This window comes from Macrosteles quadrilineatus, unplaced genomic scaffold (genome assembly GCF_028750875.1).
Source record: "Macrosteles quadrilineatus isolate MER2022 unplaced genomic scaffold, UCM_ALF_1.0 Scaffold_3__2_contigs__length_128488019, whole genome shotgun sequence".
Lineage (NCBI taxonomy): Eukaryota > Metazoa > Arthropoda > Insecta > Hemiptera > Cicadellidae > Macrosteles > Macrosteles quadrilineatus.
Genome location: NW_026542596.1, coordinates 45,601,760 through 45,620,061, shown reverse-complemented (window position 1 = coordinate 45,620,061; position 18,302 = coordinate 45,601,760). Strand labels below are relative to the sequence as shown.

Below are 18,302 nucleotides of genomic sequence, written 5' to 3'. Positions count from 1 at the left end.
AGCTGTCCGGAGTGTGAGAACTGTTTATGGCGATTAGATTAAGGTATTTGCAATCCTAAAATGCAATGGGAAGGGAGGGAAACAGGTCCGCGACGTAGGAAGTGGTGAAGGAAGTAGTCAAGGCTTGTATGTCGGAGTGTGGGAATTGTTTATGATGATTAGATTAAAGTATTTGCAATCCTAAAATGTTATGGAAAGGGAGGGAAACAGGTCCGCGACGTAGGAAGTGGTGAAGGAAGTAGTCAAGGCGAGTAGTCCGGAGTGTGGGAACTGTTTATGACGATTAGATTAAGGTATTTGCAATCTTTAAATGCAATGGGAATGGAGGGAAACAGGTCCATGACGTAGGAAATGGTGGTGAAGGCGAGCCGTGTGGAGTTTGGGAATGGATTTATGCATCTCCAATACTAAGGTGCTTTCAGAGTGAACTAATGATTTTCCCCGAGCAAAGCTCGGTCCCCAGGTACTCCTGTGTTATGTTTTATAGTCTATGGTTTTATCTATGATTGTAGTCAAGGGCAGCAGTGCGAAGTCTGGGATCTGTTTATGACGATTAGATTAGATTAAGGTATCTGCAATCCTAAAATGCTATGGGAAGGGAAGGAAACAGGTCCGCGACATAGGAAGTGGTGAAGGAAGTAATAAAGGCAATCATAAAATGCTATGGGAATAGAGGGAAACAGGTCCGTGACGTAGGGAGTGATGAAGGAAGTAGTGAAGGCGAGCAGTCCGGAGTGTGGGGAATGTTTATGACGATAAGATTGGGGTATCTGCAATCCTAAAATGCTATGGGAAGGAAGGAAAACAGGTCCGCGACGTAGGAAGTGGTGAAGGAAGTAGTCAAGGCGAGTAGTCCGGATTGTGGGAACTGTTTATGACGATTAGATTAAGGTGTCCGCAATCTTAAAATGCTATGGAAAGGAAGGAAAACAGGTCCGCGACATAGGAAGTGGTGAAGGAAGTAGTCAAGGCGAGCTGTCCGGAGTGTGGGAACTGTTTATGACGATTAGATAAGGGTATGGGCAATCCTAAAATGCTACGGGAAGGGAGGGAAACAGGTCCGCGACGTAGGAAGTGGTGAAGGAAGTAGTCAAGGCGAGCTGTCCGGAATGTGGGAACTGTTTATGACGATTAGATAAGGATATGGGCAATCCTAAAATGCTATGGGAAGGGAGGGAAACAGGTCCGCGACGTAGGAAGTGGTGAAGGAAGTAACAAAGGCAATCATAAAATGCTATGGGAATAGAGGGAAACAGGTCCGTGACGTAGGAAGTGATGAAGGAAGTAGTGAAGGCGATCAGTCCGGAGTGTGGGGAATGTTTATGACGATAAGATTAGGGTATCTGCAATCCTAAAATGCTATGGGAAGGAAGGAAAACAGGTCCGCGACGTAGGAAGTGGTGAAGGAAGTAGTCAAGGCGAGTAGTCCGTAGTGTGGGAACTTTTTATGACGATTAGATTAAGGTGTCCGCAATCTTAAAATGCTATGGAAAGGAAGGAAAACAGGTCCGCGACATAGGAAGTGGTGAAGGAAGTAGTCAAGGCGAGCTGTCCTGGGTGAAGGAACTGTTTATGACGATTAGATAAGGGTATGGGCAATCCTAAAATGTTATGGGAAGGGAGGGAAACAGGTCCGCGACGTAGGAAGTGGTGAAGGAAGTAGTCAAGGCGAGCTGTCCGGAGTGTGAGAACTGTTTATGGCGATTAGATTAAGGTATTTGCAATCCTAAAATGCAATGGGAAGGGAGGGAAACAGGTCCGCGACGTAGGAAGTGGTGAAGGAAGTAGTCAAGGCGAGTAGTCCGGAGTGTGGGAATTGTTTATGATGATTAGATTAAAGTATTTGCAATCCTAAAATGTTATGGAAAGGGAGGGAAACAGGTCCGCGACGTAGGAAGTGGTGGTGAAGGCGAGCCGTGTGGAGTTTGGGAATGGATTTATGCATCTCCAATACTAAGGTGCTTTCAGAGTGAACTAATGATTTTCCCCGAGCAAAGCTCGGTCCCCAGGTACTCCTGTTACAAAAATGGCAACTTTAAATTTCCTTTAAACCTATAGTGATATTAGCGAGTACATAATACATGTTAGGCCAACCTGATTCTCCATAATCTCATAAATACGCTAATGGAATAATGACTGTGTCAATAAATTAAAACCACAATCAATAAAATGAGTAAACCAGAAAAACACTTTTTTCGAAATTGTGTCACATTGTGTTTTTATCATACGAACTGCTGAATTTACATACATGGGTAGATTATTGTGCTCAGTTTTAATTTAACTAATTTATTAAACTGGTATATTTGCTTGTTAACAGAATATTTCACCTGTTTCGTCCCAGGATATTGAGGAACAGCCATTTCCTAACCTATTTATTCCTAACCATTTCCAGGCCGCTCGCTTTATTAAGATCGTTAGTTTTCCTTTTCACTCGTTTATCTTGATGAGTAGAAAGGTCGAAAGTAAATTAAAATATGTTTAACTACGTTCTATGAATTTGTCAAACCAGTCTACTTGCACTAGTTGCACTATCGAAAGTCAATGCTTTTGGTAATTAAATTCGATCATTGCACTCATAAAGATGCTGAGTTTTGGATAGCGTTTAACAGTAATTGATTGTTTCACTTGCTTTCATAGCAATCAGTTCAAGTTCAACTAAACACTTGTCTCACTTTAAAGACTGATATTGTAACCAATGTATTTATGTATTGGTTTTTTGGCCGTTGGAATGAATGAATGAATAAATAAAATGTGTACTTTTAACTTCCGATATGGGCTGCATGATGAAACCTGTCTTATTGGCCAGTCCACCAGGTAGACGGAGAGTCAGGAGACAGGTTCTACCACACAGACTATAGTAGCTTAGTCTGGTTGTATCCAGATCTCTTCATCCCATGTCGTCAGACCCACTCGTGGTCTTAACTCCAGTCTGGTGGTCAGGAAATCCCAATTCTCCAACCTCGTTACCATTGTCTCCTTATTAGAGCAGAGCAATGTAGTATGAAAGGCCAGGAGAAATCACAATTGAATTTAATCATTGTTAATTGTTCAATCAAATCGTCAATTGCAGAACATCATACGTATTGTAGAAATCTAGGACTGTATCATTGACTTTGAATATTACAAGTAGACTAATTTTTAGTGTGTTATTAAGTTGGTGACGTTTAGGTGTGCCGATGTAAACTAAATGTCCCTCTATATAGTCATGATTTTAGAGAACAATCAATAGTTCAAATATACCTCTGCCACAGCAAACCTGCATGAATAAATTTGAATTAATGGTGAATGGATGAATGGGAAGGTGTCTTTTGCCTTTAGGGGCATAAAAACGATAAAGTAAATCGGTCCCGGATCCAGATCTTACCATGAGACCTCCGGTACTAGTTTATTCTCTATATGGAAAATTCGCTGATTTTGTATATATATTTAGTTGGTATTGTTTAATTTGTTTAAAACGCTTCCTTCATATAGAAGAACGTACAACTATTTCAAATTATCTCTAGCTGACCATGACAAATCTAAAGTATAAAGGAAGAATGCTTAATCTATAGCAGTAGGTAATTACGCATATATAGAAAATCATAATTTAAGGTAAAAAGCGTTGACGACATGAAAATAGCTGGGTAAAAAAAAACCAAAACCAAATTAAAATGTAGTTAAGCTTTTCAACAACATCCGCGCTAAATGACTAAACTTAGCGATTGTTAAGTCAATATTGAATGTAGGAAACAACAACACCCAAGATAAACTAAACAAACAATGTGCAGGATCATGTGCAACGGACATAAACTTTAACGAGTTAGTTATTGCTTTCTCACACTGGCAGTTATTGTTGATCTTTCTACGATGTTTTAACGATCAAGAGTTCATTCAAATCGTTTACTCACACGTTATCGTGAAAAGTGTATTATACCGAACAGTTATTTCACATTGGCTGTTTAACTTCTCTAAATAGTTAATTGATCTGTCTGGAAACAGAGTAGTAAACAGTTTAGTAAGCCTAGAGTTAAGGGTTCGTGTGAATGTTTGTTTGTGAGTGAATAAATGAGCAAATCAATCAATTTATGTCCACAGTGACTCAAGTTTACCTTTCTGGTTGGTAACGTATATTTTATTTGAAACTATGATATTCCGTACTAACTGCTATTCTATACCCATAATGACATTTATAATTTATGCAACATTATTGAACTATGCTATATGTTGTACAATAATAATAATGGTGACGTTAGATAGTAAGTACTAGGGTTTATAACAAATGTTTTTTAGTCCTTTAGAAACACAAATTCTAATGTTGAGATAAATAAGAAAACTCCCTGGAAATTTACTTTCCTACCATTCCATGAATTAGAGCACAATACCAAACCTATAAACAGTGCTCAAAACAGCTCATAAACAAGAGATTTCATTTTTGGTGTTTCTACACTAACCACAGCTGCGGAGCCGGTACGCAAATAACATTACTTAAAAAGCAAACATAACCTAAATGGTCTTTTATATACAAGGAAAATCTGTGCGTTATCGTAAGTTAATCAAGTTGGTAGGAAAAGTCTTGTGTATATACGAGTACAGTCATTGCCGCTCTCGAATGTATAGCCGCACCCAGCTACAGTTCTCGAGCGGCAATGACGTACTTTGCGCTCTTAATACACAAAAAACTTTGTTCTGGTGAGAGTGGAAAATCGATTTGCTCACTTGCAGTAGGAGAAAGAAGGGATTCAATAAGATAAAAAGTCGAAAGAGCTAGGCTACAGATCAAAGTGGGAAGGAAGTAGAAGCAGGAGATAGAGGGATAAAACAAGCAATGAAACTCTTCAGGTGATATTGGGTGTTGATTATACTTGACTGGACCAGATATATTGGATTGTGACTAAGCATCTCCCAGCTATGAGAGTTTTAGTCCATCGGACTCCATTGGACTGGATATTAAATGTTTGCTATATACCTTATCGACCACACCTATTGTAAAATAATTAGGTACCTGTTTTTTTTTTTTTTTTTTTTTTTTTTTTTGTCGCGTTGTAAACTACTAAAACGCATTACATGAAATTTTAGAAACATATAATCATATACATAACATAACATATAACATATACATAACATATAATGCATCGAGGATTAAACCAAGCCGAAAAGTTTATAAAACTACCTTATACTGTACAATGCAGTTTGTATAATTAACGGTGAAGAAGTTGTAATATTTCCTACACCAGCTTTGAAATTAAATTTTTCTCTTTTGCAATCCCACCCAAATGCAAACATTGGGTGTATTTTACTCGTGTGAAATAATGATTCAATTCTATAACATACCCTCGTTATAAGATCTTAAAGTATATATAAAAAACTGTTATAAACTGTTAAGTTTGTTATGATGATCAACATAATTTACGGTGTGAAAATACAGACGATTCTTGTCCAGAATTAAATTGAATGTTATTTTGGTCAGATTTACAGGAAGAAACCGAGTCTTAAACGACAGTTTACTTTACAAAATGATCTCTCAAGATTATCGAGAAATTAAGATGCTTGACCATGGTGAAAGTGTTGACATCGCAGCTTCCTTTATCTTTGGAGTGCACTGTCTTCGCTGCAAACACTATAGAAAAGAGGGGCTACGTAAATTTAAAAAACTGTTCCTAATATTGTAACACAAAATTGCAATGATCACGTACATATACTATAGTAAATAAGTAGCTAGTCCAACAATAATGTTTGTAGGACTTTAAATAATAGCTTTAGTACATTGTACATTAAAATTAGAAGACACACATTACCTAAAGTAATATAAAATACAATTAAGAGTGTAAATGAAGTCATTAAGCTATATTTTGTGTGGTAGATGCATCAGATACATGTATCCTGTACAGTTTAATTAACTAAATCTTATTTCTGTAAATACATTTATTTGCATGTTCATGATAATGAAAATTGTAAACTTCCAAAATCGTTCTTACAAAATGTATATTCGTTGTTTTCAAGGTTGGACTGTTTCGTAGCGATGCATTTGAATGGCGACTTTTTGGAGGCGTTTCAAGTCTCCATCCTACAATAAAAAGTAAATATAGGCCCAACAGCAGAATTGTAGGCTATGTCCTGAGTACGAAGAACTGCAATGTTTCCGAAACGCATGGATTCAAATATGACTCTATGCCACGGTCCAATCCAGAATACAAAGATAATATATGGTTTTAAAATGTATTGACTATTTAAAGTTAAAAAATTAAATTTCAATGTATTTTGACATTAAAAAATTAACAGTAAATTTTTGAATGGCGATGGTCATTAAACGGCCTATGGAACAAAATTCATCATTTAGCCATTAGCAATTGTATGCACTAAAGCAATTATTATTTTATTATATAACTTCTTATGCCCACCACCAAGTCTTCCTTTCCTCCCTTATGCTAATTTATTAGCATCGCTCAATTACCCAAAGGGCTCCACTCTGTCGTCATATCAAAACTTGTGCATTAAGTGCATTACAACTACGACATGTGACGACACCCCCGGGGTAGTGGGGGAGGGGGAGGGGGGTCATTGTGTCAAGGGGAGGGTTCGTACAATAAAGGGTTGCAACCCTTCGTACTCGTGTAATCAAGTTAGGTCAGCCTTATACAGCCCTTGCTACTGGGATCATAAGGCTACATAAACTAATGTACGGTGGTCGTGTAAAAGTTCAGTGGTATCATTGAGTATACATGCATGTTTGTACTCAATGATAGTCCTAAGCATAAACGATGACAAGTGGAAATAAAAAGATCCGAACAATATATAGTTTTCAAAGTATGAAGACACATACAAGTAATTATTCAATGGTTCCCCTTATAAATTAAGATAATGCCAATGCCGTTAAAAAAAACTCGACTAAAAAGTTATAACAAAGAAGGGATCTCCTCTCCTCCTAGGTTACAAAGGGGTTTAAAGTTATTTTGATTGTACATAATTAATGTAGGCCAGTATAAAATACTTCTCATCCATTCGTAGAAGAATAAAACTGTATACTGTACCACAGAGAAAATATCTACAAGATAGATTTCAATCATCTGTAGTTAAATTAGCACATATATACAAAACAAACCATATCAACTAACCGATAAGCTCTTTCATGGTACAATTGTGTCAATGTGTATAGGTTAAACACGTCGTATTAATACATCATGATTATTAATGGGCATAGTTTTCAAATTTCTCATAAATAAGCAAGTCAATGGTCACCTCACCACACGATAAATTCTTTGAGCTAGGACAAGAATTGGAGACGGTAATGTTTAGTTTTTTTAATGAGATAAATATGACTCATTCAGTTTAAAAAATGTAGAGGCGAAGAAGAAAGTATTAAAGACATCTTTTGAAAGGAAAATAGTTATTTGTGTAACTAGTGGTGAAAGTGGCACTTTGCTGCACACGAGAGTAATGTTTACGCACGAGCCGCAGGCGAGTGTGGAATGATCTCGAGTGCAGCAAAGGCCTTTTTCACTCGTGTTACACATTATATTTTTCCTACAGTCACTATAAAGCATATAAATAATTAGTCTTTCAAACACTATGCAACACGTTTTTAGGTTCAGCTGGTAACACAAATGGTGCCCTAGAGAAAGTAGTACCCGCGGTCCATATCACTCCGCTATTTTTCCTCGGCAAGAAATGTGCTCCGCGTTTTGAGAATATAGTTCCGTATGTTTTTGTAATTTGAAGTGGTTTCCGCGCCTAAAAAAAATGCTTAAAAGGTATTTTCTTGTTTATTAAGATCGTAGGAAGGTTTTAAAAACGTTTAAAAGAAAAGTCCAGAAAGTTCAGAAATACCGAAACTATAAACACGAAATGACAGGTTAAATCGTAGTTATAATAGTCAATCAGCTGCTCATAGTATAATTATCTTTAAGTGTTGCCAACCTATTTCCAAGCGTACACGGATTACGTGCATAATGGAACCACGCTGTTTTGTGTTGTTTCGTTGGAATCCTGATGTGCGGCAAAGTATAAACCGTACGGCAAAGTATAAACCGTACGGCAAAGTATAAATATGCAGCAATTAGCAGCTTTCTGTACTATAAACAGTACAATGAAGCCAACTTTGTCGGGTGACTGTAGGAAAAAACAATTTTAATTGTTGCGAAACCATGTGGAGAAATATTACCGTAGTCCATTGCTACTAATTACAGACTCGCAACCGCAGCTATTAAAATTGTATTATTACTTCTCTGTAATGTAACGTAGAAAAATACACTACAAACTGTTCTGTTAAAAATGACAAAACCCTTTTTAATAATCCGTGTTTAAGATTGCAATATTATTTGGAAAATGCTGGTTTTGCATTGTGCAAACGCAGTCCATTTGAGAAAGTTTGTTCGTTCAACTGTGACGTTCGATAAAAAAGGAGAACGGTAAACCAGGTGTGGTTTGAATAAAACCCTAAAAACCTACAATTCGATTTCAACATTGATGTCAACACTATGGTTATATTTATAAATTAAACATATCACTGTGGCATATCTTTTGTGATAAAAGAAATTTAATTACCTTCCTACAAAACTCTTGTGAGTTTCCCTTTTAGTTATGCCATGCTTACAGTTAGTTAAAATAAAAATCTAAATCGTGAGAACTCAGATAATCAATTTTTGTTTTAAGATGGATATGTCATGGAAAGAACAATAAAGGGAATGCAAGTCTATATCATGCAACATGCCATTATTGCTTTATTCTCCTCTACGACCTTCTACAACTCCCAATCTAGGAACTTTTTACGCAGTTGCTAACAAGGTTTCCTCACGTCTTCATAAATTGAAGAATAAAAAAATAGTACCTATGTGTTAACCGTGAGGTGGAGTTAGAATTGTTTTACCAAGTGACATGGGTGCTGCCTGAAATATTAACTGGTAGGGGGACCCCTGAAATATTCAGCAACTCTTGAATGCTATTGACGGTCTGTTGGGGATAAATACTTAAGTTATGTACATTTTCATAGGCACTATTATTGAGAAGTAATAAACTTGTTTTTCCCTGTATTAGCGTAGAATATAGGGCATGTAACAGTAAACTACTCACAAATAGTGCGAAGTTGAAGAGACAGAGAATGTATTTGGCGAAACAACCGCCACAGCCGAGCCCCATGGTGACGTCACAGGAGCTACCTGGGCCTGGAGACACACCGTGTAAATTAGTAATATCTGTTATTCACAAACATTTCAGTGTTAAAGAGGTTGTAGTATAAGAATCTCTTAAGTGCGCAATAGTAACAACAGAGAATAATATATAGGAACGTTGACAAGAGTACGGACTGCAGGAGTGAGAGCTCACGTTTATTCCAGCGATGAGGTAAGTTTTATTCAAAACCATTCGGAGTGTGGAACATCTTTGAGGGAGGAGAGAGGAATGAAGATATTAGAGATACTTCTGCGCCTTTCTAGCCTAACCTGATCGGGGAAATTTGGTCACACTTCCTAGGCATATTCATACACATACAGATCACGTTTAAAATATTTAAATAAATTATTGTTCATTTTTAGATAAGGGGGGCCTGTCATTCATATCATTCTGTGTCAACTACCATAGTCCTGTGAAGTCCCAGGCTGCTTCGAAATCAATTTCCGCATTCTTCGTATTCGCCTCCCATAGCCAGAACACCCTCTCTCTGATATAACCACTTCGCGCAACCGGTATACTAGTTTTGATAGATGTTTGACGGCTGCGCGCAATCTGTCTATATCCCTCCATCATTCTTTACGCTTCCAGAGGAATTCTGACATTTTGAAGATCCACCCAAAAACGCTATATGGGCCCTTACTCAGTTTCGCAAAACGTCAACTTGACGCGGTTGCAACATGTCAATGGGTCGTTCCATTGGAGTTGTCCTATAGTCTGTATGAATAAACCTATATCCTGACCCTCGGGAATGGACAATGGTTTAAGCCCCGGGCTAATCCCAGGTAGAAAAGGGTCAGGAGACAGGTTCCATCATACAGACCATAGCACTGTATTTTCCTTGTGAGTTACCCGAGTTACCGAGTGCTACAACCAGAGCGCATTCCTAGCCTGGAGACAGGGGTCGCGATAAACGGTTTCATTAAATCGACACGATTGCCGATCAGACAATAAATCTGTAGACTGGGTGCTTGAGAGAGATGGGAGATGGGGAAGCGGTGGAGCAGCATTCCAGGAGCAGTCAGCGTCCTTGCTGTGCCGCTGTAGTGGCACCACTGCTATCACCTGTTGTAAGGTCATACTATCAGCGGGTAATCAGCAATGTTGCCAACTGTCACATAAGGCTGTTTGTGAGGATACTGTCTGAGGAACCTCAGCAATACGATTTCCGCTACAACTAGGCACAATAATAGTGTTAACCAACCTTATAATTACGCATTGGAATATAAGTTTACACTTATATTAACTATGTACAAGAATTTGTTTAGTATCAAATAAGGTTTTGTAAATGATATAATGAAGCAATTTCTTAAAGATACAATTTATTATATCACGCACTCTTATAATATCTTCAACTATTACCGGGGCAGTTAAAATAAACTTAGATAAGTTATTCGTTCGTCCTTTATGTTTCTCGATAAGAGAAGGATACTTCGTTTCAAATAAGTTACATATTTAAAAAAAAATTATATCCAACCACGAATAGATGGAGAAACGTTTATCCAAATAACACCCAAGAACTATGAGTTCAAAACCCTCTTGTACATTAATTTGGAAACAACCATAGTCAGTGGAGGGTATTGATGTGTTAAAGAAAAAAAGTATACGTTTGCATCCAGTTTTAGGATGTACAATCTGAACCTGTTTTCAAACGGATACGATATATTGGATATAGCATACGAGATTTAGTACTACTGTCCAGACGTTGCGGGAAATTCTAGCTTCATAACTAAAGTAATTAAATTAACACTTTCATGAACTCAATTGTAAAGTGTATGCTCAGGATTTACTTTAATGATAGGCAAGGAGTATACCTATTTGCCAACTCAGATGTTGTGCCTAAAAGTAAGTCGTACAATAGACAAACGCACCTAAAGAAAGTACCTACATTTCTATTTTTTATGTACACATTTGGAAGATTATTGAACACCAGAAATGTATACCTGATAACAGCAGAGCAAAGCTTGAATTTTGATAGATGTGTGAAAAACAGTGATTGAAATTACTAACAAAGCAGAAGAGTATTTGGCTCTTTTTCAGAAGAAGTCCGCCACTATTTATTTTTGAGTTTTTGTGATTACTTCTCTTCAATAAATAAAAAAACGTGTGAGTAAAGATATAAAACCTAACCTAAACTGTGGGGTTTACACAGTTTAAATAGTGGCGGCCTTCTTCTGAAAAAGACCCGAATATTTTACCAGTAATTTGCTGAAGTAGTCTATAAACGCATATGCCAGGGACCAAGTTGTACGGGGAGGAAGACGCCAAACAAATTAATGTTGGAACCCCTCCACGGTGGGAAAAGCACCTGCGATCCCTCTTGTCAATAGTTAAACCCCCTCGACTGGAAAGTCGATTCTTGAGTCTTTTTCGTCCCCAGAGCCTTTATTGTCCGGAATGTTTAGGATATTACTTTGCATTTTGTGTTGAAGTGTCCCATTCAATTGCATAAGGTCTGTAGGTACTTGTTACCGGATCTAGAGTAAATTACGGTAAAAAAGTGTTTATACTGGTATTTAAATTCAACAGGAAATATTCCAAAATGTGTCTTAAAACTTAATACACTGATTATACACTAAACATCCTATACTGGTAGTCGAATTGTTAAAAATCTAGCTTCAAATCTGAAGGCTGCTGGTTCAATACCAAGGGGTTAGATACTTTGTTGTCCCATCTTGACATCCTAGGACGCTACTGCTAGCCCGTAACTGTTTTTCACATTACTTCAGGCTAGTCCTGGAGGATTGCGGCTTTATCACATGGATGAAATCCATTGGTGATTGGCGGGATTTGAACCCGGGACCTCAGGCACCAAAGCCCCACGCTCTACCACTAAACAGCTCGCTCTCTAGAGATTAGATGCTGGGCCCATCATTGGGCAAAATATGAATATAGGTCTAATTTAAGGTTGACGTTATATAATAATTGAATCAGAATATGGGCTGTTATAGGAAAACTTCAAAACCGGGAAATAGTGTGTAAATAAAAAAATCATGTTAAAGAATCAGACCTAACTTTGTATTTTATATACCTTCATAGAACGAGTGAAATCTCTATATATGAAATTTCATTACTTTTACTACACATGACGTAGGCCTAATTACTTGATTCTAATCTCCAAGACATGAACCATACAGATTTCAATATCACCGACAAATTTCGTTCATTACAAAAATAAATAATAACTATGCGTTTGTATTACATTTCTGTGAGGTATTTTCCTTTAGAATTTCAAGACTTAATGTTCATACATGTTAACCACAATAGTTCGACCCAATTATAGAGGTGTAGCCTAATATGTATATGAAATGTTATGGTTTACGTTCTGTACTACACATGCAATTGCTTAAGCCTTATGTCTTTAGAGGTTAACTATAACAATTTTCATTCTATTACATCACCGACAAATTTCGTACTAAAATAACTAATCATTTCCCGTTTCTGTTTTTTTTTTTGTGAAGAATTTCCTTTATAATTTCTAACCCTAATGTTTATATCATACAGCACTAGGGGTGATTGTAAAGTAAACTCAATTCATAATTGGAAATTACTCATAAGCTCCTTAACAAGCTTCAACAATCAGTTTTCACTTTTCAGAGCGACAATCGCTTTGATGAGAGCTCGTAGATGAAAGTCCAAGCTGGACTTGTGGTTGGGCTACTGATAAGTCCTCTACAGATAAGCGGTGTTGGTCCGGTAAGCCGGTTAAGGTTGGCATTCCTGGTGATAATGGGGTTGTTGGGTTAGGAGAGGGGAAACCCCACAACTGCGCTAAACATTTACTCTTGGTATTTTCACACCTTTGTGGTTTTAGAAAAAGGGTTGATTGTGTGTAGTAAAGTAGGTCTTATTAAAAGGTACTTGAAATATTGATTAATCTTTTGATCAAATTTAACGTTTCTACATTTACCAGTTCGTAAGTTTAGTATTTGATATGGACTGAGTACAATAAATTAGTTGTAGGCCTAAATCTATATATATATAATACGCTAAGCCGATTTTTGTAAACAGAACTCCTCCCTCATTTTTGGACCGATTTTGATGATTAAAGCGTCAAAAGAATGGCCCTGATCTGTAGTTTTGCAAAGTGTTTTTCATTTTTTGATATCTTTATTAGTTTGGGCAGGATCTTCCATCAAAGTTGGGTTTTCTCCCATAAGATTAACATGGGGGAATCAAAATATTTAATTCGAAACTTTGTCTCCACTAATTTGAGAGAACGGCTGGGCGTAGAAACTTGGTAGAGGTGTCCAAAGAAAGGTCTTGGTCTGCAGATGAGTTATCAAAAGAAAAACTAAGTAAATTCGCTTAGAGCTCTGCCCCAGAAGCCTTTAAAGATCCCTCCACAGATTTTTTTACATTTTGGCCATGTGGATAATACTTTTAGCGAATTTCCCTATAGGGAAGTAGCTATTACCGTAGGTGGCACGGAAAGACCTAGGCCCGGGACCGATTTACTTTTTCATTTTGATGTCCCCAGAAGCCAAAAACACCATTCGTTCAAATTTTTATATATTTTGCGGGGGGTTTTATGGGGTAAAAAATGGTTTTTATCATTTTTGACCCTCAAAACACAAAACATCCCAATTTATCTCTAGACCTTTTTAAAGAGCTTAAAAAACAAATAATTTACTATATCAAAGTGTTTTTGTCATCCAATTTACATTATTTTTGCTTTTTGGAAATTCCACATTGCTGTGTCATTTGCATTATTTGTTGTCAATAAAGCCGCACGATCATATCAATGAGGAGGCCCCTAACAGTTCAAGAATAAAAGCCAACTTCACTTCAAGTATATTCCACTACACCTAACATCGGTAGAGAGATTTTAGATAAGGCTGAGACAACTAACTGACATCCCCCATGTCCAGGATTGAATTCCAGCTTTAACAGTAACCCCACAACCAATTTCTCAAAACTGTGCTAGAGGGTTCATTCATTGGCTCAGAAGTACGATAACTGACGCGACGTGACGAAGGAAAAATCAAACTTTCACTGTTAACGGATATACATCCCTTTGAAGTTAGAACGTGTCTTCTCAACAAACAGATTTTTTTCAAATAAAATCATAGATAAATCTGCATTACACTGATGAAATCACGGATTGTGAATAACTACAAAAGATCCACCAATACGATTTTAATACTATCTAAAGGTTTTTCCAAAGGAAGAGATACCAGATAACATACTAATAATAACTCCGTTGACGTACAGTATGGGAAATATTTTTATTAATTGAATGATCAACCCTATGGTAACTAACACAATTAATATCATTATAGTTTTTACATTTATTACTCTTTAAACAATGCTAAATGCCCAAAATATGTATAATTTCACTCAATTTATCGCAGTTTGATGAATTAGCGTAAGCCTTGAAAGTAACCGTCGATTTCGACGGGTTCCACCTAGTACAATAAATTAGACTGCTCTAAATGTTCACGGCGATAACACATTCGGGGAAGATGAGTGAACAATGATGTTGAATGAATGAGATGATAGCTTGGTTACTGACGAAAATCAGCTGATTTTTAGCCAGTCATTTTAAAACATCACGGATCGCTGGGAGGATTGAAACCGATGCTACTCTCTGACAATTAGGTCAGATATAATTAAGTTACTAATCCATATCCATCATTTCTCCAACCAAAAGAGTCACAAAATTAATTTATCAAAATCAAACAATTATAAAACCGGTCGTTTACTTACCGAAAACTTAAGAAATAGACATTTGGCAAATTTTCCACTTATTTGTTGTGGTTTGCCCCTGAACTGGTAAGACAAAAAATTGGTTTAATTGCCTTTTATTTTTGTCCCAAATAAAAAAATGTTTGTTTGACACACACATTATCATCGTAAAAAAGGTTCTCACGGACGTAAAACGCACCTATGACTTTCTATACTGTACCGTACTTATTTGATTGTACCGTCCCGGGAGCCGGCTGGAAAATATTTTTGTGATTTTATACAAAACAAATTGTGATTTTCTCGACATGGTAACTACGTGATCATGACGCAACAGATGTAAAAACTTTGGTTGTAGCATTTAGTCTGTGGTTGTGGTTACAGCCATATGTTTAGTTTGGGATTAAAATACTGTAAATGGTAAATAACCACGATGTAGATTTTTCACACATCACCGATTAATGAGAGGTACATCTTAAATCGAATGACAATAGAATAGAAGAATAAAAGAAAAGTTATAATAAACCAACTACAGCTTTACAGGGTCACTTTGGTCGTCGCGCCCTTGCCTACCTATCACCAATCAAGGCACGTCCTGCTAAACAATTCCGTCAATTGAGGGAATTAATCCCAGACGTCCCTTCTCTAGGGCGGTAACGTTGGTAACATCGTCTGTTGGTAATACTGGGAAAAGTCAACATTTATTGTTTCGACTGAGAACTTAATAACGGCTGACAATGATCGCTGTCATCTGATTCCCATCCAGCTGTTTTTATACTAATATCAGATGTGTAAAGGATTATTTTTTTTTCTTTATTTAATTTACAATCTGTTCAAGTTGAACAATAAGCAATTAAATGATATAAATAATAATACAACATTAACTTGAAGAACATGAGCTAGTGATTGACCACTGTCAACACTAGCTAACAAAGAGAATTTTGATAACACTTAGCGGAATCTGAATGGGAGGTCCAATATCGTATGTCGCTTCAGTCTGTAAATGGTGTTGTGATTGTCCAATAAATTAAGTGCAAGATGATTTGAATGATTTTCCAATTTTATAATGTATTTTTCACTAGATTTTGTAATTTCTTCTTTGACTAAATAATTGTTCTGTTTGAATTTATTTTGTTGATGGCGATTTGTTATTGGACGATTTCTTTTTGCGGACAATTTTCCATTTAGATGTAAAAAAAACAAAGTTGTATAAAGTTACAGGATCTGGAATCTGCTTCTTAGTATTGCGTTTTTCCAGGTAGTTTGTTTTGATTATTACTGTATTTAGATCTAGGAGAGGTTTTTTTATTATTTCCCAGTATTGGCATCTCATCTTGTTTGTGCTTTAGGTACTTCCTCACCTGAAGACGTGGTAAGATTTCAGATCCCGAAACGTCGGGAAAAATCAGTTTTTTCTCATCGTGATGGGAAATGCTTACAATTATCCCTTAGACAACGGTTTAATTGCTGTGTACGTAGCTTCAAATAACTTACATACTCTGACAATGATCATTGTGGAAAGACACAGAAAACATACTACTAAACCAATGTAGTAGTAGTATGTTATCTGTGGTAAAGACTGCGAAGAATCTAATATTAATTTCATGTGTGTATGCATAGTATGTTTTCTGTGGTATGCATCAATTTAATATGTAGCTATTTTCCCAGTCAAAACTAAAGAAAAATGCCACTGATACTTTTTGAAGAACTTCTTTGTGTGATCTTTTTGGTTTGGAAACTAAAGATTTGTAATCTGAAGGTTGGGTGCAGAAAACCACTATTTTAAAATGGATAATTTTATTTGGTAAGGTATTCATTACAAAATCTGTGGAACCACAAAACAAGTGCGCGTACAAACAATTGTTGACAATAGTATCACGCTAAACACTGATCCTTTGTATTGTGCATAATATTTGTAAAATGTATTAGGCCTAGTCAACATAATAAGATTAGGTTATTGGCAAATCAAAGAATATCTATATTTTAAAGGTCAATTACTGATTACTACATAATTAAAACACATTTTCTTGGATTTGCCTACTAAATCAAACTAGGTATACAAGAATCTTGTGTACTGTATAAAATTTGTAAAATGTATTACCGTAGTTAAAATATTGGAAAATCAAAGAATATCTAGATATTTTATAGGTCCATCACTGATTACTACATATTAAAACACATTTTCTCAGCGACAATAATTAGCTGAGTAGGATTTGCATACTGAAAATTAAACAAGAATCAACTGGATGATTTCCTTTGACATTATAATTAATACAACTAAATGAGGTAATTTTGTTAAATTGTGCAACAATATAGTATTCTGAATGTACTAATGAATAGTACCTAATAAATAACACTGACATATTATGTTTACATAAAATGCACCATAACATATCTGTAACCTTACTACCAAAGTATTGTATAAAGTGTGTCACCCATTTAATACTAGTCCTATATTTAATTTTGTAAAATTGGAAAAATAATAAAATACACTTACATAAATGTTGGTAAACAAATATCCAAACACTACCACTCGTGCGGAACTAAGAACACTGATTCAAGCGACAACACAGACCCTACAGCACCGAACGCGCATCTGACACTGACAGTGACAAGAGGAACAAGAACAAGCGAGTCGAGTCGAGCGAGAAACGTGTGGTCTAGGTGGGAGCAGGGAGGGATTTTATCCCCGCGGCGAAATAAATAATATCCTGTATGTCAGGTAAAAATTCCCTCAACGTCTCTGTCTATAAAAAATAGCACCCCTAACAACACTTCTTATGAAGATTGATTGTAATGTGAATTCACAAGCACTGTTGATTAATTAATAGGTTTTAGTGTAAAAAAAGCTAAATTCAAGATTGTATACTCATGTTTTGGAATCTTGATCGAATACCGGCACCCTAATACGAGCTATTCTGTTGGTTTTTTTCTGTCTGTAATCTTTATCTCGAAATCCAGCCGAAGGATTTAGACAAAATTTAAGAATTAGGGACTTAGAGTAGAAACATGATTGACCTCAGGAAAACTCGTATTTCGCTATACAACTCATTCGAAAAAAATTACATTGGCCTTATGTGTTATGGGTTTGCTTGAACATAATAAGGTAAAAGTAAACAAAATACTTGTAACATGTGTTCTAACAAACCATCCACAGTACACTAGCAAATTACAAAATACAGTAAAAAATGAAAAAACATCAGTTGTTACTACAGTATTGAGCATAAATTGCACTGAATATGACTCGATATAGGGAAAAATAGTTCCGATCAAATACTGACCATTTTACTTGGCTGTCTCTTACCAAACTTAAACCACGGAGTATTCAGGCAATTGTTAACAAACATTGTTTTAGCAGTGAAATAAATAAATTAATAAATGTTTAGTAAAACTATATTTATTTGATGTTTAAATAAGAATTCAAACAAACATTTTCAGCCGTTTTAGTTTAAACAAATTGTCAATACAATGTTTAT

General features: G+C 36.2%; 1 protein-coding gene across 1 annotated transcript in view; it reads right to left on the bottom strand.

Annotated features, from left to right (window-relative positions):
• The window catches only part of LOC128990651 (tetraspanin-18-like), an 84,579-nt gene extending 67,150 nt beyond the window's left edge, over positions 1 to 17,429 (bottom strand). The window contains exons 1-2 of the mRNA XM_054413136.1: positions 17,324 to 17,429; positions 9,046 to 9,137 (exon numbers count right to left, since the gene is read on the bottom strand). Coding sequence (XP_054269111.1) covers positions 9,046 to 9,111 — 66 coding nt within the window. The 5' untranslated portion in view covers positions 9,112 to 9,137; positions 17,324 to 17,429. The remainder of the gene's footprint in view (positions 1 to 9,045; positions 9,138 to 17,323) is intronic.
• Positions 17,430 to 18,302: the final 873 nt, after the last annotated feature.